The sequence below is a fragment of the Narcine bancroftii genome, chromosome 1 (genome assembly GCF_036971445.1).
Source record: "Narcine bancroftii isolate sNarBan1 chromosome 1, sNarBan1.hap1, whole genome shotgun sequence".
Lineage (NCBI taxonomy): Eukaryota > Metazoa > Chordata > Chondrichthyes > Torpediniformes > Narcinidae > Narcine > Narcine bancroftii.
The window spans coordinates 489,405,367-489,432,827 of NC_091469.1; the positions used below are offsets into that span (position 1 = coordinate 489,405,367).

General features: G+C 48.8%; 1 protein-coding gene across 3 annotated transcripts in view; it reads right to left on the reverse strand.

Annotated features, from left to right (window-relative positions):
* The window catches only part of LOC138751985 (TBC1 domain family member 20), an 88,654-nt gene extending 68,814 nt beyond the window's left edge, over positions 1–19,840 (reverse strand). The window contains exons 1-3 of one of the 3 annotated variants that reach the window (XM_069915107.1): positions 19,621–19,836; positions 14,330–14,515; positions 9,507–9,587 (exon numbers count right to left, since the gene is read on the reverse strand). In XM_069915107.1, the coding sequence (XP_069771208.1) occupies positions 9,507–9,587; positions 14,330–14,515; positions 19,621–19,705 (352 nt within the window). In that variant the 5' untranslated portion in view covers positions 19,706–19,836. Of the gene's footprint in view, positions 1–9,506; positions 9,588–14,329; positions 14,516–19,620 lie in introns of all 3 variants that reach the window. The other 2 variants (XM_069915109.1, XM_069915108.1) reach the window with 2 other exon arrangements.
* Positions 19,841–27,461: the final 7,621 nt, after the last annotated feature.

Here is a 27,461-nt window from a genome sequence, read left to right on the forward strand (position 1 = left end):
AGTCTTCAAAATGGTGTTTTTCCACAAGCTTGCCAGCTTGTCCTGTTCCAGTCCCAGCTGCTGCTTCTGAACTGTAGAACTGAATTCTCTCTCTCTCAGAGAAAACCACATGATGCATTTAGACAGACTGCAGCACCAGACCCAATCTTCCAAGTTTGTTCATCTGTTGCTTTCCAAAACAATAATCCATTACTCCACAGCATGTCCAATTAACACCTACTTGTGAAGTCCTTATGGGCACTCTTCAAAGTTTTTGCAAAGGCACCCGGAGCCTGGACTGTCTGGCTTGAGCAGAGCTCCAGCATTTTAAATGCGATCTATTTTGAAGTGTTCATATGTAACCTACACTAAAAAAAATCTGCCACAATTTATCTCCTTTAAAACATCTATATACATTATAAAATATAATCTGTCACACTCTCCATTCCCTTGTTCACTTCAACCAATAGAGCCACAGCCAACTCCCTTCTGAATCTAGCTAACAAACTGGCCGCAACACTTTCTGTGAGAGGGAATTCCACAAGTTCACAGCTCTCTGACTTAAGTAGTTTATCCTCATAACATTCTAAATGGCTTCCTCCTTATCCATAGACTGTGACTCCACCCCCAGCTTTGTTCTGGACGCCCAACTTTCTTCCTGCATTTGGCCTGTTTCGTCCTATCGGAATTTTGGACATCTCACTGAAATCCCTCTCATTCTAAATCTCGATCAGTATCACCCTGGTCTATCTGGTCTTTCTTCATCCATCAGTCCTGCTGTCCCAAGGATCAGTCTGGTGAACCTTTGTTGCACCCCCTCAAAAGAAGGATTTCCTTGCTATACACAATACTCAAGATGTGGCCTTACCAAGGCCCTGTACAACTGGAGTAAAACCTTGAAGGGCTAAAGCCCAAAAAGTCAGATATGTATCTTTATCTTTGCTTTATAAAGTACACTGTTTGACCTGCTGAGTTTCTCCAGCATTGTGTTTTTACTGCAGTCAGAGATTCTGTGAACAAGATAGGGGATCTTGATAGTATTCTGCCTCCCAGGTGCCAGGATCAGGGATGTCTCTGATAGAGTACTCAACACTCTGGAGGGGGAGGGGGAGCCGTGGTAGGGAGTAGGAATAAGGTCCTGAAGAGGAAATATAGGGAATTTGGATAGAGTTAAAAAGCAGGGTAGTAATCTTTGGAGAGGAAAGGAACAGGACATTGTGGCAGATGATTGCATGGCTGAAGAGTTGGTGCAAGCGACAGGGGTTCAGATTTGTGGATCATTGGGATCTCCTCTAGGGAAGGTTTGACCTGTACAAAAAGGACGGGGTGCACCCGAACTGGAGAGGGACCAATATCCTGGTGGGCAGTTTGCTAGAGCTGTTGGGGAGGGTTTAAACGAGTTTGGCAGGGGGTGGGAACCAGAATGTGAGGGCAAGGATCAAGGTAGAAACACAAAAGGTGCTCTGAATTGGTGAGGAAGGACAGGCAAGGGACAAAACATAAATGTAGCTAGTTAGAGGGGTTGAAATGTGTCTATTTCAACACTAGGAGTATTAGGAATAAAGTGGATGAACTTCGACGAACATGGATCAGTACATGGAACTACGATGTTGTGGCCATTACTGAAACTTGGCTGGAGAATGGGCCAGATTGGCTCAGGGTTTACGTGTTTTAAAAGGAATAAGATGGGAGGTAAGGCGAGGTGAGGGGCAGGGGGGGAGAGAGAGAGTAGCATTACTGGTCAGGGATAGTACCACAGCTATAGAAAGGATGGATGCTCCAGAGGGAGGATCCACTGAGTTAGTGTGGGTGGGAGTCAGAATAGGAAGGGAGCTATCACTGTGCTGGGAGTCATCTATAGGGCCCCAAATAATTCTCGGGACACCAAGGAACAGATGATCAGGCAGATTTTGGAATGGTGCAGGAAATACAGGGTTGTAGTTATGGGTGATTTCAACTTCCCTAACATTGACTGGCACCCACTGACTGCAAGAGGGATAAATGGGGCTGAATTTGTCAAATATGTACAAGAAGGATTCCTGACACAGTCTGTGGACCAGCCAATGAGAGGAGAGGCCGGACTGGATCTAGCTCTGGATAATGAGCCTGGTCAGGTGGTTGACCTCTCAGTGGGGGAGCATTTTAGTGAGAGTGACCACAGCTCCCTTAGATTCAACATAGCTGGGCAACTAGTCAAGAGGAAGAAGGAAGCATACATTAGCTGGAAACAGGAAGGGCTCATGAGAATATATGGTAGCTAGGAAGCTTAGGAAAGGACATGGGAGAGCTGGAAGGGGGCATGAGAAGGCCTTGGATTAAGGAGAACCCCAAGATGTTCTACGCACATGTCAAGAACAGAAGGATGACGAGAATAAAAGTGGGGCCGCTAAAGGATAAGTGAGTCAACATATGCCTGGAGGTGGAGGAGGTCAGGGACGTCCTAAATGAATACTTTGCTTCAAGAGGAAAGGTCCTTGATCAGGGTGAGGTCAGAATAGAACAGGCCTATGTGCTGGACAATATGGAGATTAAGGAAGAGGAAATGTTGGATCTTCTTAAAAGCATCAAGATTGTGATTTACCCCGGTTTGCTGTGAGAAGTGAGACAAGTGACAGCTGGGCCAGTAGCTATGATGTTTCAATCCTGTTTGACCAGCAGGGGAGATGCTGGAGGATTGGAGAATGGCAAATGCAGTCCCCTTGTTTAAAAAAGGTAATAGGGAGAATCCTAGGAATTATAGACCAGCAAGTCTTACAAGAGGATTCTTAAAGAGAGGATCTATGAGCATTTGGAGAAGTCCAGTCGACTCAAGGATAGTCAGTGTGGCTTTGTGAAGGGAAGATCGTGCCTCACGAGTCTAATTGAGTTTTTTGAGGAGGTAACAAATGAGGGTAGGACGGAAGATGTGGTCGACATGGATTTTAGCAAGGCTTTTGACAAGGTCACCACGAAAGACTCATCCAGAAACTTATGAGGCACAGGATCAGTGGACTTTGGCCGTGCGGATAAAAAATTGGCTTGTAGGAAGAAAGCAGAGAGTAGTTGTGGAAGAAGAGTATTCTGCCTGGAGGTCAGTGACTAGTTGAGTTTCACAGGGATCTGTTCTGGGAGCCCTGCTCTTTGAGATTTTTATAAATGACCTGGATGAAGAGGCAGAAGGATGGATCAGTAAGTGTGCAGATGACACAAAGGTTGGAGGAGTTGTGGATGGAGCTGGAGTTTGTTGAAGGTTACAAGAGAATATAGACAGGATGCAGAGTTGGACATAAAAGTGGCAAATGGAGATCAATCTGGATAAGTGTGAGGTGATATATTTTGGAAGGACAATCCAGAGGTTGAGTACAAGGTTAATATCGTTTACTTAAGAGTGTGGATGAACAGAGGGACCTTGGGGTCCAAATCCATACATCCCTCAAGTTTTCCACATAGATATTAAATAAAATCACAAAAAAAAACATACCAAAAAATCCAGAGATCTTTCTTCTAAGTAATATAAGAAGAATTAGGCCTCAAACTGGATGAAGCGCAAAAAAGATTTATTATGATAGCCTTCGCTGTAGCAAAAAAATGTATAATGTCAACCTGGAAATCAGAAGAGAGCCTGAGAGTACAGCAATGGTACATAGAAATGAATAAATGTATTCCATTGGAAAAAATAACATATAATTTAAAAAATAAAGTCACATTATTTGAACAAATTTGGGAACCGTACATGGAACACAACAGAGAGGGCTTGCCTCGGACATCCACCCCCTAAAATGATAAGAAGACAAAATGACTTGATCCAGTGTGTAAAAGATGACACAAATTCCTTGTTTATTTTCATTGTGCGATGACATTGTTTAATGGTTTTATTGTATTGTATATGTTGAACATTTAATGGGTTTGGAGGGGGGTGGGAAGGGGGAGGGGGGAAAAAGGGAGAAAATGCCACTGTGTATATTTAATGAGAAACGTTTGTATATATTTTAGTTGATATGGTTCACAGTGTGAAAAATAAAAAATTATTTTAAAAAAAGTTTGCCGCACAGGTTGATAGGCTAGTTAAGCCCTATGGGATGCTGGGCTTCATTAATAGGGGGATTGAATTCAGGAGTAGAGAGGTCATGTTGCACCTCTACAAATCTTTGCTTAGACCACACTTAGAGTGTTGTGTTCAGTTCTGGTCACTTCATTACAGGAAGGATGTGGAAGCTGTGGAGAGGGGACAGAGGAGATTTACCAGGATGTTGCCTGGACTGGAAAAAAAGTCTTATGAGGCAAGGTTAGCAGAGATGGAACTTTTCTCTGGAGTGTAGAAGGGAGATTATGAGGCATAGATAGGGTGGACACCCATTTCCCAGAGCAGGATCAGCAAACACCAGAAAACACATGTACAAAGTGAAGGAAGGGAAGTTTAGGGGAGAAATCAGGGTGTGGGAGTCTGAAATGCCTTGCCAGGGATGGTGGTGGAGTTTGAAATATTGGGGGCATTTAAGAGACTCTTAGACACATGAATGGAAGGAAAATAAAGGGTTATGGGGTAGGGAGGGTTTAGCACTTTTTTTAAAGAAAGGAATACGAGTCGGCACAACATTGAGGGCCAAAGGGCCTGTTCTGTGCTATATTGTTCAACCCCATCCCCGGAACCTTCTCCTGTGGCTGCAGGAGGTGCCACATTTACACCCACACCTCCTCCCTCAGCAGTCAAGGGCCCCAAACAGGCCTTTCAATTGAAGCAACTTGTGTATCCCCAGGTCTGATTTACTGCATCCAGTGCTCCCTTTGTGGCCTTCACATCAGAAAGATTAGGCAACCATTTCAGTTCTGTGTCACACTCCCACACTCACATGTCTGTCGACAGCCTTATGTAATGTCCCACCAAGACCACCCATAAATTGGAGGAATAACACCTGATTTTCCGCCTGGGCACTCTCCTGCCAGATGGCATTAGCATTGATTTTTCCATTTTCTGCTGACCTTCCCCCTCTCCTCTTCCCTCTCCAGTTCTCCTCCCTCCCTTCACCCAGCCATCCCCCCTCCCCTTGATCTGTCTCCTCCCTCCCTTCACCCAGCCATCCCTCCTTCCCTTGATCTGTCTCCTCCCTCCCTCCCTCCTCCGCCTATCTTTGCAACCTTCTCTTTCTGTTCGGACGCCTGCCGACATTTTTCCCTACCTTGATGACGGGCTCAAGCCCGAAACGTTGGTTCTGTATTTTTTCCATGATCATATTGAATGGTGGAGCAGGCTCGATGGGCGGAATGAGGTGATAGAGGAATTAGGGGATATGGGGAGAAGGCAGGTAGGTGGAGTTAGGTCATAAATTAGATCAGCCATGATCGTATTGAATGGTGGAGCAGGCTCGATGGGCCGAATGAGGTGATAGAGGAATTAGGGGATATGGGGAGAAGGCAGGTAGGTGGAGTTAGGTCATAAATGAGATCAGCCATGATGGTATTGAATGGCGGAGCAGGCTCAATGGGCGGAATGAGGTGATAGAGGAATTAGGGGATATGGGGAGAAGGCAGGTAGGTGGAGTTAGGTCATAAATGAGATCAGCCATGATGGTATTGAATGGCGGAGCAGGCTCGATGGGCGGAATGAGGTGATAGAGGAATTAGGGGATATGGGGAGAAGGCAGGTAGGTGGAGTTAGGTCATAAATTAGATCAGCCATGATGGTATTGAATGGCGGAGCAGGCTCGATGGGCGGAATGAGGTGATAGAGGAATTAGGGGATATGGGGAGAAGGCAGGTAGGTGGAGTTAGGTCATAAATGAGATCAGCCATGATGGTATTGAATGGCGGCGCAGGCTCGATGGGCCATTTTTGGCCTCCTCCTGTTCCTACTCCCTATGTTCCTATGTAAGGGACACTTCTTGGCCTGCTGAGTTTCTCTTGCTTGGTGTTTTTACTCTGCCACACATTTGCCCACTCTTCTCACCAGTCCAAGACACCCTGCAGCCTTTTGCCCCATTGCCCCCCCTGCTCATCTGAAAATTTAGAGAAATTGCATTCAGTTCTTTTGTCTAGATCAACCATTCTTGACTCTTTTGGGCTATGGCCCCTTACGGCTCTGCTCAAAGTTTACAGGACCCCTTCCCTGTGAGGCATTCAAGTTTTAGTTATACATAAAAAAAAACATTTAAAATATTTATGTTACGCAAGGTGAAAAGAAAACAAGGCTTTTTCTTAAATGTGCTGTGGCCTCCAGAAAGGCCTGAGGGCCCCCATTGAGAATGGCTGGTCTAGATTATCAATATGTATTGTATATATATTGTGATACCCCATGAGTAACTGCCTACCCAATCTGATAAGGAGCCATTTAAAAACCAATCTCTGCTTCCTACCTGCTGACCAGCTTTCTTTCCACATCAGTACATTACCTCCTACCATGGCCTTGAATTTTACACACCCGTCTCAAAACCCTTTTGAAAGTACATGTACACCACATCAACTGGATCACGAGAAGATTAGTCAAGCAGGACTTCCCCTTCTGACAGGCTTATCTGGTCTCTCCAAATCACATCTTTAATAACACTGGATAATGAAGAATTTGCTTCCTGAACAGTTTTGATTGTATTTTAGGGATTTTGGCCTGCTGATGACAAAAATCACCTTAAATATTTCCTATCGCATACCATTTTGTTTAGATATACACTATTTTGTGATTTCCTGTCATATTTTAAGTCTACCAATATATTGTCCACAAAGCAAGCTGCTTTAGTCAATCCAAGCCTGCCTGGACATGCACTCAGCACAGGTGTTGTACAAACGTTGTGTTGAGCCTGGGCATGCTTAGTCACGATAGATATAGACAGGCTATAAAAGCAACAATGAAGACGCTGTTTACATCCGGTACCGCACGGATGGCAGTCTCTTCAATCTGAGGCGCCTGCAAGCTCACACCAAGACACAAGAGAAACTTGTCCGTGAACTACTCTTTGCAGATGATGCCGCTTTAGTTGCCCATTCAGAGCCAGCTCTTCAGCGCTTGACGTCCTGCTTTGCGGAAACTGCCAAAATGTTTGGCCTGGAAGTCAGCCTGAAGAAAACTGAGGTCCTCCATCAGCCAGCTCCCCACCATGACTACCAGCCCCCCCACATCTCCATCGGGCACACAAAACTCAAAACGGTCAACCAGTTTACCTATCTCGGCTGCACCATTTCATCAGATGCAAGGATCGACAATGAGATAGACAACAGACTCGCCAAGGCAAATAGCGCCTTTGGAAGACTACACAAAAGAGTCTGGAAAAACAACCAACTGAAAAACCTCACAAAGATAAGCGTATACAGAGCCGTTGTCATACCCACACTCCTGTTCGGCTCCGAATCATGGGTCCTCTACCGGCACCACCTACGGCTCCTAGAACGCTTCCACCAGCGTTGTCTCCGCTCCATCCTCAACATCCATTGGAGTGCTCACACCCCTAACGTCGAGGTACTCGAGATGGCAGAGGTCGACAGCATCGAGTCCACGCTGCTGAAGATCCAGCTGCGCTGGATGGGTCACGTCTCCAGAATGGAGGACCATCGCCTTCCCAAGATCGTATTATATGGCGAGCTCTCCACTGGCCACCGTGACAGAGGTGCACCAAAGAAAAGGTACAAGGACTGCCTAAAGAAATCTCTTGGTGCCTGCCACATTGACCACCGCCAATGGGCTGATAACGCCTCAAACCGTGCATCTTGGCGCCTCACAGTTTGGCGGGCAGCAGCCTCCTTTGAAGAAGACCGCAGAGCCCACCTCACTGACAAAAGGCAAAGGAGGAAAAACCCAACACCCAACCCCAACCAACCAATTTTCCCTTGCAACCGCTGCAATCGTGTCTGCCTGTCCCGCATCGGACTGGTCAGCCACAAACGAGCCTGCAGCTGACGTGGACTTTTTACCCCCTCCATAAATCTTCGTCCGCGAAGCCAAGCCAAAGAAGAAAAAAGAAATAAAAGCAGCTTACATATATTGATGCTGTGCATTACATTAATTTAAATTGAATGCATGTTGTTACACGTTCTTCAGGCAATAGCATAGTAAATGTACTTAATAGCATTTATTGTCTTCAGGAAGATTCAATACAGCAGAAATCTCTCGTCAACGTCGCAACAGCTGCGATACATTCTGTTACACTTAAGTATACACTTAAGGCTCAAAGATGCAACATGACTGCACTTATTGAGAAAGCCTAGGTCCTCTACTTTAGTTGTAAAGTTGGTGACCCAAACAAACTTTGGGTCCTCACATTTGTGCAACTTGTACAGTCAACCAGAGAGCTTGGATCAGAGGTGCATTAAGCAAAACGACATGTTCCATACCATCAGGTATAGGAACAGAAGTAGGCCATTCTACTCATCAAGTCTGATCCTCCCACTCAACCCCACTCCCCTGCCTTCTCACCATAACCTTTGATACCCCGACTATTCAGATATCTATCAATCTCTGCCTTAAATATACTCAACGACCTGGCCTCTACAGCCCCCCGTGGGTGCAAATTCCAGAGGTTCACTCTCTGAAGAAAATCCTCATGTTTTAAATGGGTGTCCTTCAATCCTGCTGTGCCCTCTTGCCCTGGACTCCCCTGCCATGGGAAACAAATTGTTCCCATTACCAGAATTGAATCATAAATTTATAATAACCCATTTACTGGGTCCTTGACTTTCTCATCAGAAAAGCACAGACAGTATGAACTGGAAACAGCATCTCCTACTCACTGATTATCAACAAAGACGCAACTCAAGAATGCTTGCTTAGCTCATTTCTCTACTCATTATACACCCATGACTGTGTGACCAGTCACGATTCCAATGTCTTTTACAAGTTTGCTGAAGACACCACAGTTGTCGGCAGAATCACAAACAGCAATGAGGAAAGCGTCCAGGAGGGAGACGGATCAGCTCGTTGAATGGTGTAACGACAACAACCTTGCGCTCAATGTCAGCAAAACCAAGGAGATGATTGGGGACTTCAGGCGGAAGTCAGGGGAACACAACCCAGTCCTCATCGAGGGCTCAGTAGCGGAGAGGGTCAAGAACTTCAAATTCCTGGGTGTGAACATCTCCATGGATCAACTCTCAGGACAAGAATAAACTCCAGATGATTGTTAACTCGGCCTGATATCACTGGCACCAGACTCCATTGAGGACTTCTACATGAGGTGGTGTCTTTATATAAAAAAAAGCAGCCTCTATCCTCAAAGATCCTCCACCCCCCCAGGCCATTCCCTCTTCACTCTGCTACAGGAGCCTGAAGACGTTCCCTCAGCAGCACAAGGGCAGCTTCTTCCCCGCTGCCATCAGATTCCTGAATGATCAATGAACCATACACTTTGTGCACTCTTATTTTAATTTTTTTTTTTAAACAGTAGTGTTGTAAGATGGTTATAAAATGAATGTTTGCTCTATGATGCTACCACAAAACATCAAATTTCATGTTCGTGACAATAAATTCCGATTCTGAACACAGCAAAGTGCAAATTCAACAACACAGATCAGTTACAGACAGATGAGGATTACTTAAACAAAATGCCAGCCTTCATTTTCAAACCTACCATGTGGAAACCTGCGGAGTGACCGGTGTACATCCATGACGACCTGGTTGTAGTCTTTGTGGCCTTCCCTTACACCCTTGCCTGAAATGAGAAATCACGCTTCAACCCAATTTGCCAAGAACGTTCACAACTCCAAACATTTCCCTGCCCACCCACCTGATCCATTCCCCTTATGATTTTATAAAGCTCAATAACATCACTCCTGTCAGCTCCAGGCTGCATCAATGTGGTTCAGTTGCTGCAGAGAAATGGATTGGAGGTCAATCCAAAGGACCATTAGAGCGCAGAGAGGATCACTGGAGTCTCCCTCCCCCCAACCATCGACGTGATCCATCGGGATTGGTGTCTGAAGAGGGCGTGCAAAATCACTAAGGACCCCTGCCACCCTGCGTACACCATCCTTCAGCCTGCTCCCACAAGCAAGTCCTCCTTTCCTCATCCCAACCCATCAGCTAAGTCCTGCTGGAATTATGTCATTTTGTGGATGGAGCTGAAGGTTGTCATAGTTTACGAAAGGATATAGACAGGATGCAGAGTTGAGCGGATAAGTGGAAGATGGAGTTCAATCTGGATAAATGTCAGGAGATGCATTTTGAAAGGACAAACCAGAAGGCTGAGTACAGGGTAAACGGTCAGTTGCTTAAGAGTGTCGATGAACAGAGGGACATTGCTGCACAGTTTGATAGGATATTTAAGAAGGCCTATTAATGGGGCTTCATTAATGGGGGAATTGAATTCAGGAGTAGAGGTCATGTTGCAATTCTACAAATCTCTGGCAAGACCACATTTAAGTATTGCGTTTAGTTCAGGAAGGCTGTGGAGGAAGCTTTTGAGAGGGTGCAGAGATTTACCAAGATGTTACATGGCTTGGAAAAATAGGCCTTAGGAGGCAAAGTTAGCAGAGCTGGGACTTTCCTCTTTGGATCGAAGAAGGATGTGCGGAGACTTAATAGAAGTCGACAAGATTATGAGAGGCAATAGATAGGGTGGACAGCCAGCACTTGTTTTCCAGGGCAGGATCAGCAAACACCAGAGGACATGTGTACAATATGAAGGGAGGGAAGTTAGGGGGAGACGTCAGGGATAAGTTTTTTTTTAAAACCACAGAGAGCTGTGGGGGCCAGGAATGCCTTGCCAGGGATGGTGGTGGAGGCTGAAACATTAGGGGCTTTTAACAGTCTCCTGGACAAAGAATTACAGGGTAAAGAGGGTTTAGACTTTAGATAGAGATATATATAAAATTTTATTTTATTTTTAAGGAATATATGGATCATGAGGGCCAAAGAGTGTTCTATGTTTTACAAAATATCCTGTTATTCGAAGCTCCAATTATCCTAATCTCAGAATCAGGTTTATTGTCATGAACGTGTCACAAGATGTGTTGTTTTGTGGAAGCAGTATTGTGCAGAACACAGTGCAAAGTTGCTATAAATTACAATTCTGTAATACACTATTTAAAAATAAATAATCAGTCCAAAAAGATGAACAACCAAGGTACTGTCTACAGGTTCATTGTCCGTTCAGAAACCTGATGGCGGAGGGGAAGAAGCTGTTTTTGTACCGTTGGGTGTTTCACTTCAGGTTCCTGCACGCCCTTCCTGATAGTAGCAGTGAGAAGAGGGCATAGCCTGGTTGTAAACGTCCTTGATGATAGAGGCTACTTTCTTCAGTCACTGCCTCTTAGAGATGCCCTTTACGAAGTGAAGACTAATACCCATGATGGTGTTTGCCAAATTTACAACCCTCTTCTTAAACAAGTCCTGCCATACCAACAATCAGTCTGGTCAACCCTTGATGAACTTCCAAAGCACAAATGTCTTTTCTTAGATACAATGCTCACAGTGTGGTTCACTAAGACCCTGTACAAATGCAGCTCAATATCCCTGCTCCCATACTCAAACCCTCTGGCTCTGAAGGCCTTCTTATCCTTGTGCTGTTCCTGTGTGCTAATTTTCATTAAATGGCAGACAAGGGTCTTTCCCAATTTCGTACCATTTGGAAAATTATCTGCCCTCCACATCAAACTTCACCTCCCCACTTCTTCAACCTGGAGTGAAATGGTAAAGTCTGCAGAAGCTGTGATTGTAGTAAAAACACAGAAACACTGGAGGAACTCTGCCGGTCTCACAGCGCCCATTGGAGGAAAAGATATATAACTGACATTTTGGGCCTAAGCCCTTCTTCTCCCCTCCACCTGGATGGCATTATCATCTGCTTCTCCAGTTTCCGTTATCCCCTTCCCCTCCTCAATATCCTCTCCTCGAGCTCTCTCTCTCCACCCCCCTTTATCTCCTTTCCCCTCAGCCCTGCACTCACAGAGCCAAACCCCCCCCTCCCCCAATTAATTCTCATCTTTCCCCTCTCCTGTCCTCTCCATATCCAATCAACACCTTTTGTATGTTCCTTCCCCTGTCCTTTCTTTACCTCTTCCCAGCCTTTTAATTCAGGTGCCTGTCTGCTTTTCACTCACATCCTAAAAGGGCTCAATCCAACTATGAGTGCTGCAAGACCTGCTGAGTTCCTCCAGGATTTCTGTGGTTTTTTTTTTAAAAAAAAACACTTCTTCAACCTCTCCAAATAACACTGGAACTTTTCTCCAACCTCCTAACAGTTAACACTCCCCAGCTTTGATCAAATGCAACATTAATTCCCATCACTTAACACTTCCGAAATGAGGGAAAGATGGGCTAATAGCCTGAATACACCAGAGATTGTCTGATTTCGGAAGCTAAGCAGGCTCAGGCCTGGTCAGTGCTTGGAGGGGAGATCGCCCAGGATCACCGTTTCGATGAGGGACACTGGACAAGAGGAAACTCTCTGTCTACCTTACAGTAGACAAAAGATAAGGATTTTAAGTATGTTACATTTCGTGACAATAATGGAACATTCACCTTTAAATTGTTCCAGAGTAAACCTGCTTGGACACAACAGCAGCTACAGTCCGAATTCTCCACATTGAATATACTGGGCACAGACTGGGAGGTCGCTTTGTTGGGAACCTCTGCTCTGTCTGCTGCAATAGCAGGGACCTCCCAGTGGCCACCCATTTCAATTCCCTGTCCCATTTCCTTGCGGACATGTCCATCCATGGTCTCATGCACTGCCAGATTGAGACCACCCGCAAATTGGAGGAACAGCACCTTATCTTTCGTCTTTGTACTCTCCATCTGATGGCATTAACATCAACTTCTTTGGCTTATTTAAAACTCTCCCCCCCAAAAAAAACTTCTTCCCCCATCACCCTTTTCCCTGTCTCTCTCTCTCTCTCCCTTCTCTTTTCCCTGTCTCCTTTCAGAGAATCAAAAATCAACTCTCCCCTTTCCTCATCAAATTCTTATGGATCTTTGTTAATAGTAATATTTAGGTTACAGTTAAGTTATATTTCTTATAAAAATGTCTTAGTAAAATAAATTATAGAGTTAAAATATTTTATCTGTATTTTTAGTAAGTTAGTTGTGGCCTGGTCACAGGTCACAGCACATTTACAGATACACCATTGTATTCATTTTCGGAGTCACAGCGTCTAGAAAGACAGAGCTAATGGATCTGAAGTGGTTCTTAGTTATTCAAGAACAATGAAGTATTTTCATTATTAAAAACTGAAGTATCTCAGTACTCAATAAGAACTGCTGAGGAAGCAATCTGTTTTTAAACAGTGATGAGGTTGTTATAGATATTGAGTGGTCTTGAAAAAGGAACAGATTTTCGTAGTAATAAAACTGATAGTCATGTGGTTTCCAAGACTAGGGACTGACCTTGTTAATGATGTAACTGTCACATGATTTTGAGAAATATATTAAAGAATTGAAATTTTTGATTCAGTTCAATTTGGAGAGTACGGAAGTTAAAACCCTGTGACACAGGAATTGGAACCTTGTGAAAGACGGGGTTGAATTCCAGTAACCAGAATAGGTGCTGCTGTGTGCTACTCCTGGGAAAAGGGGAACACAGAATAAGTGGCTTTGAAATAAGGAAGACCACTTTGCTGTCTCTTTGGAAAAGATGATAGATTTCTACTGGGTCCTTTTTTGTATGACCTCTTTGTTTAACCCAATCATGGAAGAAAATAGCCACATTCACTGTCCCTTTGAAAAGAGGGCAGATTCTTCGTGTGGAAAACAGATTCCAAAATCTTCAGTAAATAGATTTGATCCTAGGAAGACAGGAATTGTATTCTCCTTTTTACAGGAGGTACATTGGCAGCTCAAAAAAAGGTCACATCTATTTAAAGAATCTCTCTCAAGACATCTCATCAAAAGAATTGTGATTATTTCTGAACTGAGAATTTAAGACCTTCAAGCAAGACCAAAATGATGTTGAAATTTTAAAAATGGACTTTTCAGAGTGGGACTTTAATCACACAAACACACTTACATTTTACATTTGTGCATAGTGGGGGTTAAGTTTAGAGATAAGCAAGAAATGTTATGTAATTGATCGTTTAATTAAAAAAATATTATTTTGAACTTACCATTGTCTAGTGAATTTTCCATTGCTGTTCCTGTGTTAGTACTAACAAAAACCCTTCAGTCCCAAACAAAAATTAAAAGGGTTGTTTGTTCGTAATATCCAATCAACACCTTTTGTTGGTCTGTATTCCTCCCCTTCCCATTCTTCTAACTTTCTCTCCAGTCTTTAATTCAGATACCTGCCTGCTTTTTGCTTCTACTTTGAAGAAGGGTTCAAGCCCGAAACGTCAATGATACATCTTTACCTCCTATGGAGGCAGCAAGACCAGCTGAGTTCCTCCAGCATTTCTGTGTGTTTTTACTTTAATCTCAGGGCCTGCAGACTTTCAATTTTCATCCCAATCCCTACCTTACCTGGCTTTGAAGGTAGGTCATAAACATTCACGTTCAGCAGCTTTGGCCAGACCTTCCTCCGGATCTCATCGCTCAGCAGCCCACCCTCACCGACCGCACACTGCCGCAAAGTTCTCACGTCCACTGGGTCGTTGTTAAGCGCCTGGTGAATGGTCAGCAGCTTCCTCTTCTTCTTGGATTCAACTTCTGATAGTGGAAGAATACCAGTCAGGAATTTTATCAAAGCTCGACCTAGAGCCTGCGAAATGATGACATTATACTCTCTCTCCCAAAAACACTTGTAAAAAACCTTTGATCTTTAGCATCAAGAGCAAGGGAAGCAGGTGCAACATCTCCTGCAGGCTTTTCCCCCAGTTACGCACGATCTTGACATTGGAACATTTTACTGGTCATTCAGTTTGATAGCACGGAAACAGGCCCTTTGGCCCAACTTGTCCATCTATGCTCATTCCAATTGCCTGCACTCAGCCCATCTCCCTCTAAACCGTTTATACCTGTCCAAATGTCTTCTGCAGGTTACAAGGCACTCCCCGATGAGTGGAAAAGGGGGCAAAAAAAAAGAGGCCAGCATGTTTAACACAAGACTATTACAGTCCCAGCAACCAGTGTTCGAATCCGGCGTTGTCGGTGTGGGTTTTCTCTGGGTGCTCCCAACTCCTCCCACCATCCAAAAAAAAACAGGGGTAGTAGGTTAATTGGGCAGCACAGACGCGTGGGCCGGAAGGGCCTGTTACCATGCTGTATGTCTTTAAAAAAAAATTAGTTTGAGTAGACAACTTGGTTGGCATGGGCGAGTTAGACCGAAGGGACTGTTTCTGCTGTAAAATTCTAAGGCATGCATTTTTGTCCATTAGATCACCCTCTCCCAGTCCTGCCTCCCATTTTATCTTCGAGATTTGCTTCAACATTCTCACCTGCCCCACCACTACTGGCTTCCCACCCCATTGGTAGAGCAGTTTCAACTTTCTCGATACCAAACGTCCCTGCCAACATATCGGGCCCCCTCCAGCGCAAGTGCAACTAAATCCTCTCGTACAAGCAACTTCTAGCCCAGATGCTAAAGGTCGAAGAATATACAGCACGGTAGAAGCCAATTCCGGCTATTTTTACCTGTGCCACCCAATTACACCCAAATTAACTTACAACCTACAGCCCTGTACGGTTTGAAGGATGGGTGGAAACCAGAGCACCTGGTGAAAGCCCAGCCAGGACACGGGGAGAATGCACAAACTCTGTGCCACCCGAATCTGGACCCCTGCACAGCTCCTCAGTCACAAGATGTAGGAGCAGACTTATGCCATCCAGCCTAGAGTCTGCTCCAGCATACAAATTATGGTTGATGTATTATTCCCCTCAACCCCATTCTCCTGCCTCCTCCCCATAATCTTTGACACCCTGAATAATCAAGAACCTATCAACTTCTTCATACCTCAATGAAGGGCTCAAGCCCGAAACGTTGGTTACATATCTTTGCAAAGGAGATCAGACCACCGGGTGACACTAAATTGACAGTCTATAATTTTTTCAGCAAATATATTATTTTTTATAAAAATATCCCTGTAGCCCAGCTTACATTTATCAATAGACCTACAAGGCTAAAACTATGCTAATTTACCTTTGAACCTTCTAAAGTGCTCCAGTCAGAGCCGTGCGCCCCACCCAACCCCACCCCCGCTTCTGCTCAGCACCACTGTCGCCACCCCAGACATACAAGGAACATATGCCTGTGTTTGTTGGGGAGGGGTTTAAATACCATGAGTTACCATACCGGGTAATACCAGCCCGAGTGATGTCACATGACCTTCACAGCCATCTGTGGCAAGAAATTCCACAGATATACTACCCCCTGCATGAAGAAATTTCTCTAAGTTTCTCTTTAAATTTCTCTTTAAGTTTAGATATACAGTACGGTAAGCGGCCATTTGGCCTACAAGTCTGTGCCACTCAATTTATATCCTATTAACCTACAGCCCCGGTACGTTTCAAACAGTGAGTTGAAACTGGAGACCCCGGAGAAAACCCACAGGGAGGATGCACGGTGACAGAGTATTTAGAGATGGCTTGGGAGGAATTGCACACACACATTTTAAAACACAGAATATTAGCAAGACTTTTGCAGAGTGCTTTTTTGCAAAAGAGCAACAAAGTATCAGCATCCAGCTTGCCTGTGAGAGCTGATGATGTTTGCAGGCAGAGACAGAACAGTGTTGCTCTCAGAGGAGGGTGGGAAAAGAAAGAGAAATAGAGAGAGGAGACAGAATCAGTTCGAGAAGGACTTTTGGAAGACTGGCGGTCTGAAAGGTGACATGAAAAAAAGAGAATAATCGCCCTCTCTCTTTGCCCCACTCCCCCTTTTCTCTGCCCCACTCCCCCTTCTCTCTCTCTCTCCCTTTCTCTCTCTCTGCTCCACTCCCCAGCCCCCCTCGCTCACCTTGCCCCCCCTTCACCTCACCCCTCACCCCCCTCGCCCCCCTCTCCCCCCCCCTCGCCCCCCCCTCCCCCCTCCCCCCCCCTCGCACCCCTCGCCCCCCCCTCGCCCCCTCTCCGCCCCCTCTCCCCCCCCTCGGCCCCCCTCTCCCCCCCCTCGGCCCCCCTCTCCCCCTCAGCCCCCTCTCTCCCTCGCCCCCCTCTCCCCCCCTGCCCCTCTCTCCCCCTCTGCCCCCTCTCCCCCCTTGCCCCCTCTCCCCCCCTCGGCCCCTCTCCCCCCCTCGGCCCCCTCTCCCCCCCTCGGCCCCCTCTCCCCCCCTCGGCCCCCTCTCCCCCCCTCGGCCCCCTCTCCCCCCTCGGCCCCCTCCCCCCTCCTCTCCCCCCCTCTCCCCCTCGGCCCCCTCTCCCCCCTTGCCCCCTCTCCCCCCTTTACCCCCTCTGCCCCCTCTCCCCCCTTTACCCCCTCGCCCCCCTCTACCCCCTCTCCCCCCTCGGCCCCCTCCCCCCTCCTCTCCCCCCCTCTCCCCCTCGGCCCCCTCTCCCCCCTTGCCCCCTCTCCCCCCTTTACCCCCTCGCCCCCCTCTGCCCCCTCTCCCCCCTTTACCCCCTCGCCCCCCTCTACCCCCTCTCCCCCCTTTACCCCCTCTCCCCCCTTTACCCCCTCTCCCCCCTTGCCCCCTCTCCCCCCTTTACCCCCTCGCCCCCCTCTGCCCCCTCTCCCCCCTCTACCCCCTCGCCCCCCCTCGCCCCCCTCTCCCCCCTTGCCCCCTCTCCCCCCTCGCCCCCCTCTACCCCCTCTCCCCCCTTGCCCCCTCTCCCCCCTTTACCCCCTCTCCCCCCTTTACCACCTCGCCCCCCTCTGCCCCCTCTCCCCCCTTGCCCCCTCTCCCCCCTTTTCCCCCTCGCCCCCCTCTACCCCTCTCCCCCCTCTACCCCCTCTCCCCCCTTACCCCCTCGCCCCCTTACCCCCTCGCCCCCCTCTGCCCCCTCGCCCCCCTCGCCCCCTCGCCCCCCTCTGCCCCCTCTCCCCCCTCTGCCCCCTCTCCCCCCTTGCCCCCTCTCCCCCCTTTACCCCCTCTCCCCCCTTGCCCCCTCTCCCCCTTTACCCCCTCACCCCCCTCTGCCCCCTCTCCCCCCTCTGGCCCCCTCTCCCCCCTTGCCCCCTCTCCCCCCTTGCCCCCTCTCCCCCTCTGCCCCCACGCCCCCCTCTACCCCCTCTCCCCCCTCTCCCCCCTTTACCCCCTCTCCCCCCCTTGCCCCCTCTCCCCCCTTTGCCCCCTCACCCCCCTCTGCCCCCTCTCCCCCCTTGCCCCCTCTCCCCCCTTTACCCCCTCTCCCCCCTTTACCCCCTCGCCCCCCTCGCCCCCCTCTCCCCCCTTTACCCCCTCTCCCCCCTTGCCCCCTCTCCCCCCTTACCCCCTCGCCCCCCTCTGCCCCCTCGCCCCCCTCTGCCCCCTCTCCCCCTTTACCCCCTCGCCCCCCTCTACCCCCTCGCCCCCCTCTACCCCCTCGCCCCCCTCTCCCCCTCTACCCCCTCTCCCCCCTTTACCCCCTCTCCCCCCTCTCCCCCCTTGCCCCCTCTCCCCCCTTTACCCCCTCTCCCCCTTGCCCCCTCTCCCCCCTTTACCCCCTCTCCCCCCCTTGCACCCTCTCCCCCCTCTACCCCCTCTGCCCCCTCGCCCCCCTCTGCCCCCTCTACCCCCTCGCCCCCCTCTACCCCCTCGCCCCCCTCTACCCCCTCTACCCCCTCGCCCCCCTCTACCCCCTCGCCCCCCTACCCCCTCGCCCCCCTCTACCCCCTCGCCCCCCTCTACCCCCTCGCCCCCCTCTACCCCCTCGCCCCCCTCTACCCCCTCGCCCCCCTCTACCCCCTCGCTCCCCTCTACCCCCTCTCCCCCCTTGCCCCCTCTCCCCCCTTGCCCCCTCTCCCCCTCTGCCCCCTCTCCCCCCTTGCCCCCTCTCCCCCCTTACCCCCTCGCCCCCCTCTTCCCCCTCTCCTCCCTTGCCCCCTCTCCCCCTCTACCCCCTCTACCCCCTCGCCCCCCTCTCCCCCCTCGCCCCCTCTCCCCCCTTTACCCCCTCGCCCCCCTTTACCCCCTCGCCCCCCTCGCCCCCCTCTGCCCCCTCGCCCCCCTCTGCCCCCTCGCCCCCCTCTGCCCCCTCGCCCCCTCTGCCCCCTCTCCCCCTTGCCCCCTCTCCCCCCTTACCCCCCTTTACCCCCTCTCCCCCCTTTGCCCCCTCTCCCCCCTTTGCCCCCTCTCCCCCCTTACCCCCTCTCCCCCCTTTACCCCCTCTCCCCCCTTTCCCCCTCTCCCCCCTTTCCCCCTCTCCCCCCTCGCCCCCCTCTGCCCCCTCTCCCCCCTTGCCCCCTCGCCCCCCTCTGCCCCCTCGCCCCCCTCTGCCCCCTCGCCCCCCTCTGCCCCCTCGCCCCCCTCGCCCCCCTCTGCCCCCTCGCCCCCCTCTCCCCCCTCTGCCCCCTCTCCCCCCTCTGCCCCCTCTCCCCCCTCTGCCCCCTCTCCCCCCTTCCCCCCTCTCCCCCCTCTCCCCCCTTTACCCCCTCTCCCCCCTCTACCCCCTCGCCCCCTCTCCCCCCTTTACCCCCTCTACCCCCTCGCCCCCTCTCCCCCCTCTGCCCCCTCTCCCCCCTCTACCCCCTCGCCCCCTCTCCCCCCTTTACCCCCTCTCCCCCCTTGCCCCCTCTCCCCCCTTTACCCCCTCGCCCCCCTTGCCCCCTCCCCCCCCTCCCCCCCCTTGCCCCCTCTCCCCCCTTGCCCCCTCTCCCCCTCTCCCCCCTCTCCCCCCTCGCCCCCGGTCAGACACCTCCGATGACGTCAGACACCGCCTCTGACGTCAGCGGCCCCTACCTGCTCCTCGGCGGGCAGCACCGAGACCGTTGGCGGGCGCCTCTCGCCCGTTCGCGCCCGGCTTCCTGCCCCTCCGGCCACTCATTGCGCCGCCCGGGGTTCGTTCTCAGTGACCCGCCGCATCACCGGGCTGCCGGACCGCTGGCGCCTCCATCCCCATCGGATCAGCGGCACAAAACGCCCCGCCCCCTGGACTGCCCTCCGATTGGGTAAGCTCTGACGAATCGGCACTGAGCTGTACGGCCAGCCTTGCGTCGATTCCTTCAGCCCAGTGTCAATCATCGACGTTCGACCCGCCCCTTAACGTTGCGTATCAGGTTATGAGCGCAGGGGCTTCTGGGCAATGGAGTTTGTTTGGTATGTCTGAGAGTTTATTGTCATACACATCAGTTCAAGGTCTCCTAATTAATGCGAGGCATTAGAAGCACTTTCCCAAGATAATTATGTCATACTGGAGGGCTTGTGTTTGAGGTGAGGGGTAGAAGATTCAAGATCAAGATTCAATTTATTGTCATGTAATAAAAACAGTGTCATATTGCACAAAATTGCCTTTTGCCTGCTGCAAGACAGACAGTTTCTGTCAGAAATAAAACTTCTCACACATGAGTCTCTTTAAAACTGATGACACGACAAGCTTTATTTACAAGTCTGCAGAGTTGGACTCAACTGGTTTCTCACCAGTTAAGCCCCGATACATACAGTGCATTGATTTTTATACCTTTATTATTTGCCCTTCCCCTTCTTATTAATACTGTTTTAATTGGTTAGTATTACAAAAACATTCTAAGTATAACTGCATTATTAATTATCACGTTCGTTACGTACACTGTGAACTCTACATTCACTGAATTCTGTTTCTCACACTTCTTATCAATCCTTTGTCTCCTGCATGTCTCTCACTATGACCATGAAAAGATAGGTTTAAAAAAACATATTCAGCAGCTCCTTCTGTCCTTGACTGCTAGTAAACTCTCTGTCCGTTCTGGCTTCCCTGTTTATGATTAATCATCACATTTTAACTTAAGTCTTTTTAACCTAAATTCTCTATATCACAGTTTCAATCTCGGAAGAGATTGCCTGAAGTGCCTCTTACAGTCAGAGAAAGCGAAGCAAAAGAGAGCCACCCCCCCCCCCCCCGCCAGAGTCACCGAGGGTCCGTGGATTCGGCACCAGCGCTCCCCCTCGGCCACACAGAATCCAAACCGTCAGCAGCCTGAGCTCCAGATCCGAACCTCCTACATGATCAGCGCCCTCGGCATCCTCTTGCGTCCCATCCGCATGTGTGGGGAAGGAGTTATTTGCAGAAGAGAGAAGTGGGTGGCTGGATCCAGTTGCCAGGAACAGTGGCGGAAGTCATAAAACACAGAAATGCTGGAGGAACCTTTGAATCATGAAGGTTTTGAACTCAAGCCAGAAGCTGTGAGACTGGCTGAGTTTCTGCAGCCTCTCTGTGTTTTTACTGCAATCACACCATCTGCAGATTTTCGGGTTACACTCCTAGTCGTGGAAGTAGACACAATGGTCATGTTTAACAGGAGTACAAACACAGAAACCCCACTGGGTCAAGGTGAAGAGAGTGCGGCCGGGCTGGGATCAGATCAGATACTATTTATTGTCATATAATAAAAGAAAAATGTTTGACAAACCTTATCAAATTTTTTGAGGAAGTTACTTGGAAACTTGGTGAAGGTAAGGAAGTGGATGTTGTATATCTGGACTTTAGTAAGACCTCAGGGAAGGTTAGTTAGGAAGGTTCAGTAGTAAAATGGATTCAACAGTGATTGAATGGGAGATGCCAGAGAGTGGTGGTAGATAACTGTCAGATTGGAAGCCAATGACTAGTGGTGTGCCTCAGAGTACAGTATTAGATCCATTATTGTTTGTCATATACATTAATGATCTGGATGTTGGGGTGGTAAATTGGATTAGTAAGTATGTGGATGATACAAAGATAGGTGGTGTTGTGGACAGTGAAGAAGGGTTTTAAAGTTTGAAGAGGGATTTAGGTCAGTTAGAAGAGTGGGCTGAAAGGTGGCAAATGGAGTTTAATGCAGATAAGGTGTTAAATTTTGGTAGAGATAATCAAAATAGGTCAGGCAGTGAAGAGTGCAGTAGGACAGAGGGATCTAGGAATAATGGTACCAAGTTCACGGAAAGTAAAATCACATGTGGATAGGGTGATGAAGAAAGCTTATGGAATGTTGGCCTTTATAAATCAGAGCACTGAGTACAGGAGGTGGGATACTATGTTAACATTGTACAAGGCATCGGTGAGGCCAAACTTGGAGTATTGTGTACAGTTTTCCTCACCAAAGTATAGGAAAGATATCAACAATTTGGAGAGAGTGCAGAGAAGATTTACTAGAATGTTGCTAGGGTTACAGGGTCTAAGTTATAGGGAAAGGGTAAATAAGTTAGACCTTTATTCTTTGGAGCGTAGAAGGTTGAGAGGGGATTTGATTAAGGTATTTAAAATGACAGCCTACGGGGTATATCTCTAGGGGTGTAGATAAAGTTGATGTGGAGAGGTGTTTTCGTTTAAGAAAAGGGGAGATTCAAACAAGAGGACATGAGCTGAGAGTTAGGGGGTAAAGGTTTAGAGGAAGTAGGATGGGGGAATTCTTTACTCAGAGAGGGGTGGGTGTGTGGAAAGAGCTTCCAGACGAAGTGATGGAGGCAGGCTCAATATTAGCATTTAAAGAGAAGAGGGGTATGTGTATGGAGGGTTACAGATTGAGTGTAGGTCAGTAGGGTTCGGTGGGAGAAAGTGTTCGGCACGGACTAGAAGGGCCAAGTTGGCCTGTTTTTATTGCTGTAATTGTTAGATACCCCTCCATAAATCTTCGTCCGCGAAGCCAAGCCAAGGAAGAAAAAAGAATTGTTAGATGGTTATACTGAACCTCAGCAAACTCCTGAGAGAGTAGAGATGCTGACGTGCTTTCTTCACGATGACATTTGTGTGTTGGGTCCAGTTAAGGTCCTCTGAGATGGTGATTCGCAGGAATTTAAATTTGCTCATCCTTTCCAACTCTGATCCCCCGGTGATCACTGGATCGTACACCTCGGTTGTCCCTTCCTGAAGTCCACAATCAGCTCCTTGATTTTCCTGACATTGAGTGTGAGAAGCAATATTAAGTTCGGAGCTTGAGGAGATTTGGTATGTCAGCAAAGGCTTCCACAAGTTTCTACAGGTGTGCTGTGGAGAGCATTCTGACTGGATGCATCACTGTCTGCTCTGGAGGCACAGGATAGACAAAGGCTACAGAGAGTTTTGAACTTGGCCAGTGCCGTCACGGACATCAGTGTTCACTCCATTAAGGTCATCTTTAAGAGGCGATGTCTCAGGAAAACAGCCTCCATCATCACGGTCTCTCACCACCTGTGGTGGTCCACCACCGGCCTACTGCAGGGGGCAACCTCTGTACCTGCAGGAGTGTAAGGGGACAGGACAACACCTGGCCGGCTGTCAATCAGTCGGCCTGAATGGATCAAGCCCCACCCGGTCGGGTGTTAATCACCCTCCGGGATATAAGCCTGCGCTGGCCTCCCGAGGCCTCACTCAGAGATGCTACAGCCACAGCCAGCTTGGCACTGTGGAAGTCTTTGTGGATTAAAGCCTATTGTACAGTCTTTATCTTTGTGTGTGTCTGATTCTGGCTAACAGTGCACCACACCACCTAGGCAATGGCCTCTTCTCATGCTACCATCAGGAAGGTGAAACACAGGATTCTGTTGATATTGTGGTTCAGTGAAAAAACACACAAATTTTGGAGAAACTCAGCAGGTCAAACAGTATGTAGCAAAGGTAAAGATACATCCCCAATGTTTCAGACATCTGTCATGTTCCCCCACACCTTGATGAAGGGCTCCAGCCCGAAACATTGATGATGTATCTTTACCATATAATCATATAACAATTACAGTATGGAAACAGGCCATTTCGGCCCCTCTAGTCCACACCGATTTAAGTGAAACTCCACTAGTCCCACCTACCTGTTCCCTGTCCATAACCCTCCAACCCCCTCACATCCATGTACTCATCCAATTTCCTCTTAAATACCTGCTGAAACTACCTCTTCCGGAATGTCATTCCACTCAGCCACTACTCTCTGAGTGAAGAAGCCCCCTCTCATGTTACTTCTAAACTTTTTCCCCCCCTCAACCCTTAACTTATGACCCGTCGTCCCATATCTCCCCCTACCCTCAAGGGGAAGAGCCTATTCACATCTACTCTATCCATCCCCCTCATAATTTTATATACCTCTATCAGATCCCCCCTCAATCTTCTATGCTCCAATGAATAAAGACCCAGTCTACTCAATCTTTACCTTTGCTATATAAAGGCACTGTTTGACCTGATGAGTGTGTTTTTTCACCATCAGGAAAGAGGTACGGGAACCTGAAGATGAGCGCCAACGGTACAAAAACCGCTTCTTCTCCCCCTCCCCATTAGATTTCTGAATGGACAATGAACCACAGACACCCCCTCATTTTTTTTCTTTTGCACTCATTTATTTATTTTTAAATAGTGTATTTATGGAAATGTAATGTATAGTAATTTTTGCACCTGTATTCTCCAATAATGCTGCGACAAAACAACAAATTTGCTGATTCAGATTCTGAGGATGTAGTCAGGATACCATTCAGCCAAGTTTTCGGACTCTCTCCAATCCCATAGATGGCAGTATCATCAAACTCACCGCATACCAAGCAGCGATGGAGACTCGGTTCAGCTGTAAACTGTTATATGGTTATATGTTATATGGTTATTAGCATCCTATTATGTAGGTAGGACCCATCACATTAGAGTAAAAATGCAGGGCTCCAGTCTGAAACAGCCACAAAAACTGGTGAAATGGGAAGGATGGGAGGGGACCACCAGGAAAAAAAAAGGTGTGAATCGGATATGATGAGAGGAGAAGAGAGAGGAAAGGTGAGAATTGATTTTGGCTCTGTGGAAGGACACAGAAGAGTCATAGGGAAAGATGTGGTTGGAGTTGGGGGGGGGGGGGCTAATAGAAACCACAGAGGGGGCTGTGGAACAGTCACCTTTACACAGGTACAACCGGCCAATAGGCATGCTCAACCAGATAATTATACATGACAGTGGTTTACCTTTTTTTTATAGAGTCCCGCGGGGTGAAAGTGGACACGTTTACAATTTGAAAGTCATGTGTTCAGCCTATCAGGTGGTCTGGTCGATCGGTGGGACTATTGTAGAACCGGTTGGGTCAGACTTTGCGTCCTCACATGCTTCTGGAGCCGGACTGGCCCTGGGGACATCAGCCATGCCAGTAGTGTGATCCCCGTTGCAGATTTCCTGGAGAAGGAAAACATACGTTCATGTGGTGAAGCGTTAGTGGCAGAGCACAGCAGAGACCTGATAGAGTGGAGGGCCTCTGAGAGAACCTCCTGCTAGTGGGAGACCTTTGGATCGCAAGGCCAGGAGGACTGCCTTCCAGACTTCTCCTTTTCCACTTGCCCGTTACCCCGGGGGTTGTAGCTGGTGGTCCTGCTCGTGGCCAACAGGTACTGGCACAACTCATCACTCATAAAGGAAAGTCCCCGGTCACTGTAGATATAACTGGGGAAGCCAAATAGAGTGAAGAGGCTACGCAGGGCCTTGATGTCATGTCGGAGCAGGGGATGGCAAATGGAAGTGGGAGTATTCATTGATGATGTTAAGAAAGTATATGTTACGGTCGGTGGAGGGCAGGGGTCCTTTAAAGTCGACACTAATTGGCTTTAAGGGGCGAGTGGCTTTAATAAGTTGCGCCATGTCTGGTCGGTAGAAGTGTGGCTTGCACTCAGCACAGACCTGCCAGTTCTTTGTCACAGTCCTGATCTTGTCAATGGAGTACAGCGGGTTGTGTGTTTTGACCAAGTGAAAGAATCTGGTGACTCCGGGGTGACAGAAATCATTATGGAGGTTTTGCAGTCAGTCGATTTGGCAACTGGCTCAAGTTCCATGGGACAGGATGTCTGGTGGCTCGTTAAGTTTCCCCAGCCGGTGCAGAATGTCATAGTTATAGGGGATAATCCTATTCTCTACCGCTATATTTGATCGTTTTTGATTTTACCCCGCTGCTGATTGTTGAACATGAACGCGACAGCGCGTTGATCGGTCAGCAAGGTACATCTCTTACTGGCCAGGATATAACTGGGCCGCACTACCTCAACAATGGCTTGGGCTTCTTTTTCGGTTGAGGAGTGTCGAATCTCGGGGTCCTGCAGGGTGCGGCGGGCTGCCAGGGCAAAGTCTGACTCATCACTTTCCACCTGAAAGGCCTTGTGGCCTTGGCGATGTCGGACTTGATGTGGTTGAAGGCTGCACAAGCCTTCTCCGCCAGAGGGAAGGACATAGATTTTGGCCTTGTCTGCATAATTGGGGTCCCACTGAGCATAATAGGAGAAAAACCCAAGGTGTCTCTTCAAGGCCTTGAGGCTGTGTGGGAGGGGAATCTCCAAGAGTGGTCACATGCCATTCTCCATGACACAGGCAAGGATGGCCAGACGAGTTGTGCGGAACACGCACTTGGCCTTGTTGTACGTCAGATTAAGGGGCTTGGCTGACTCGAGAAATCTCTGGAGATTGGCATCATGGTCCAGCAGGCCGTGGCTGGAGATGGTGACGTTGTTGAGATATAGGAAAGTAGCTCGCAACTCGTACTGATTCACCATATGGTCCATCTCCCTTTGCTGTGTGTGATGCCAAAGGGAACCCGCAGGAAGTGGTAGAGGCGGCTATCCATCTCGAACGCCATATACTGGCGGTCCTTTAGCGGGTGAGTTGCTGGTAATATGCTGACTTAAGGTCGATGGTTGAAAAGACCCGATATTGGGCAATTTGGTTGACCACGTTGGTGATTCTCTGAAGGGGGTATGCGTCCAATTGGTGTATCTAGTGATGGCCTGACTGTAGTTGATGACCATTCTGTTCTTTTCCCCGTTCCACACTACCACGACCTTTGATCTCCAAGGGCTATTGCTGGCTTCAATAACCCCTTCCTTAAGTAAGGACTGTACCTCTGCCCAGATGAAGGTCCTGTCCCTGGCGTTGTACCGTCTACTTTTAGTGTTGACGGATTTGCAACGGTGGGTGAGGTTATCAAATAGCAACGGAGGGGGACTTTGAGTTTGCAGAGTCCGCAAGTCATGCCTGGTGAGTGGTTTGGTTGGTGGACATGTTCGGTGGCGGGGGGGGGGGGTGCTGGCTATTGAATTGCTGGTTACGAATGGTGAGGGGTGGATGGGGCCCATCAAACGACTTCATCACACTTTTAAGGTGACATCGAAAATCAAGCCCCAACTGTACAGCAGCGCAGAGCTGTGACATTACCATCAGTCTAAAGTTGTCATATACAGTACCCTGTATCTTTAAAGTCACAATACAGAAACTCCAAACATCTGCCATATACGATTTGGATGCCAGGGTGACCTTCTGGTTCACCGGCAGTACTGTGAGGGAGAGGCTTCGCACCATGTCCGGTTATATAAAACTCTCCGTGCTCCCGCTATTGAACAAGCAACTTGTCACATGGTTGTTTACCTTGATGTCTATCATCGACCTAGCGAGTTGGTGCGGACTTTGCTGGTTGAGGGTGATGGAGGCTAGAGTCGGGTTGTTGCACATCGCTGCTGTAGAAGATGGCGGTGTCCAAAATGGTGGCCCCCCAGGACCCACAAGCGATGTTGCCGGATCTGGAAGATGGCGTCCAAGATGGCAGCTCATGGCGCTGCTGCACCCGGGTGATGGTGGTATTGCGGAAGACAGCCCCCACAATCTGCACACAGCCCTGCTAGGAAGGCGTTTGGACTTGTACACTTACACCTGGAGCAGT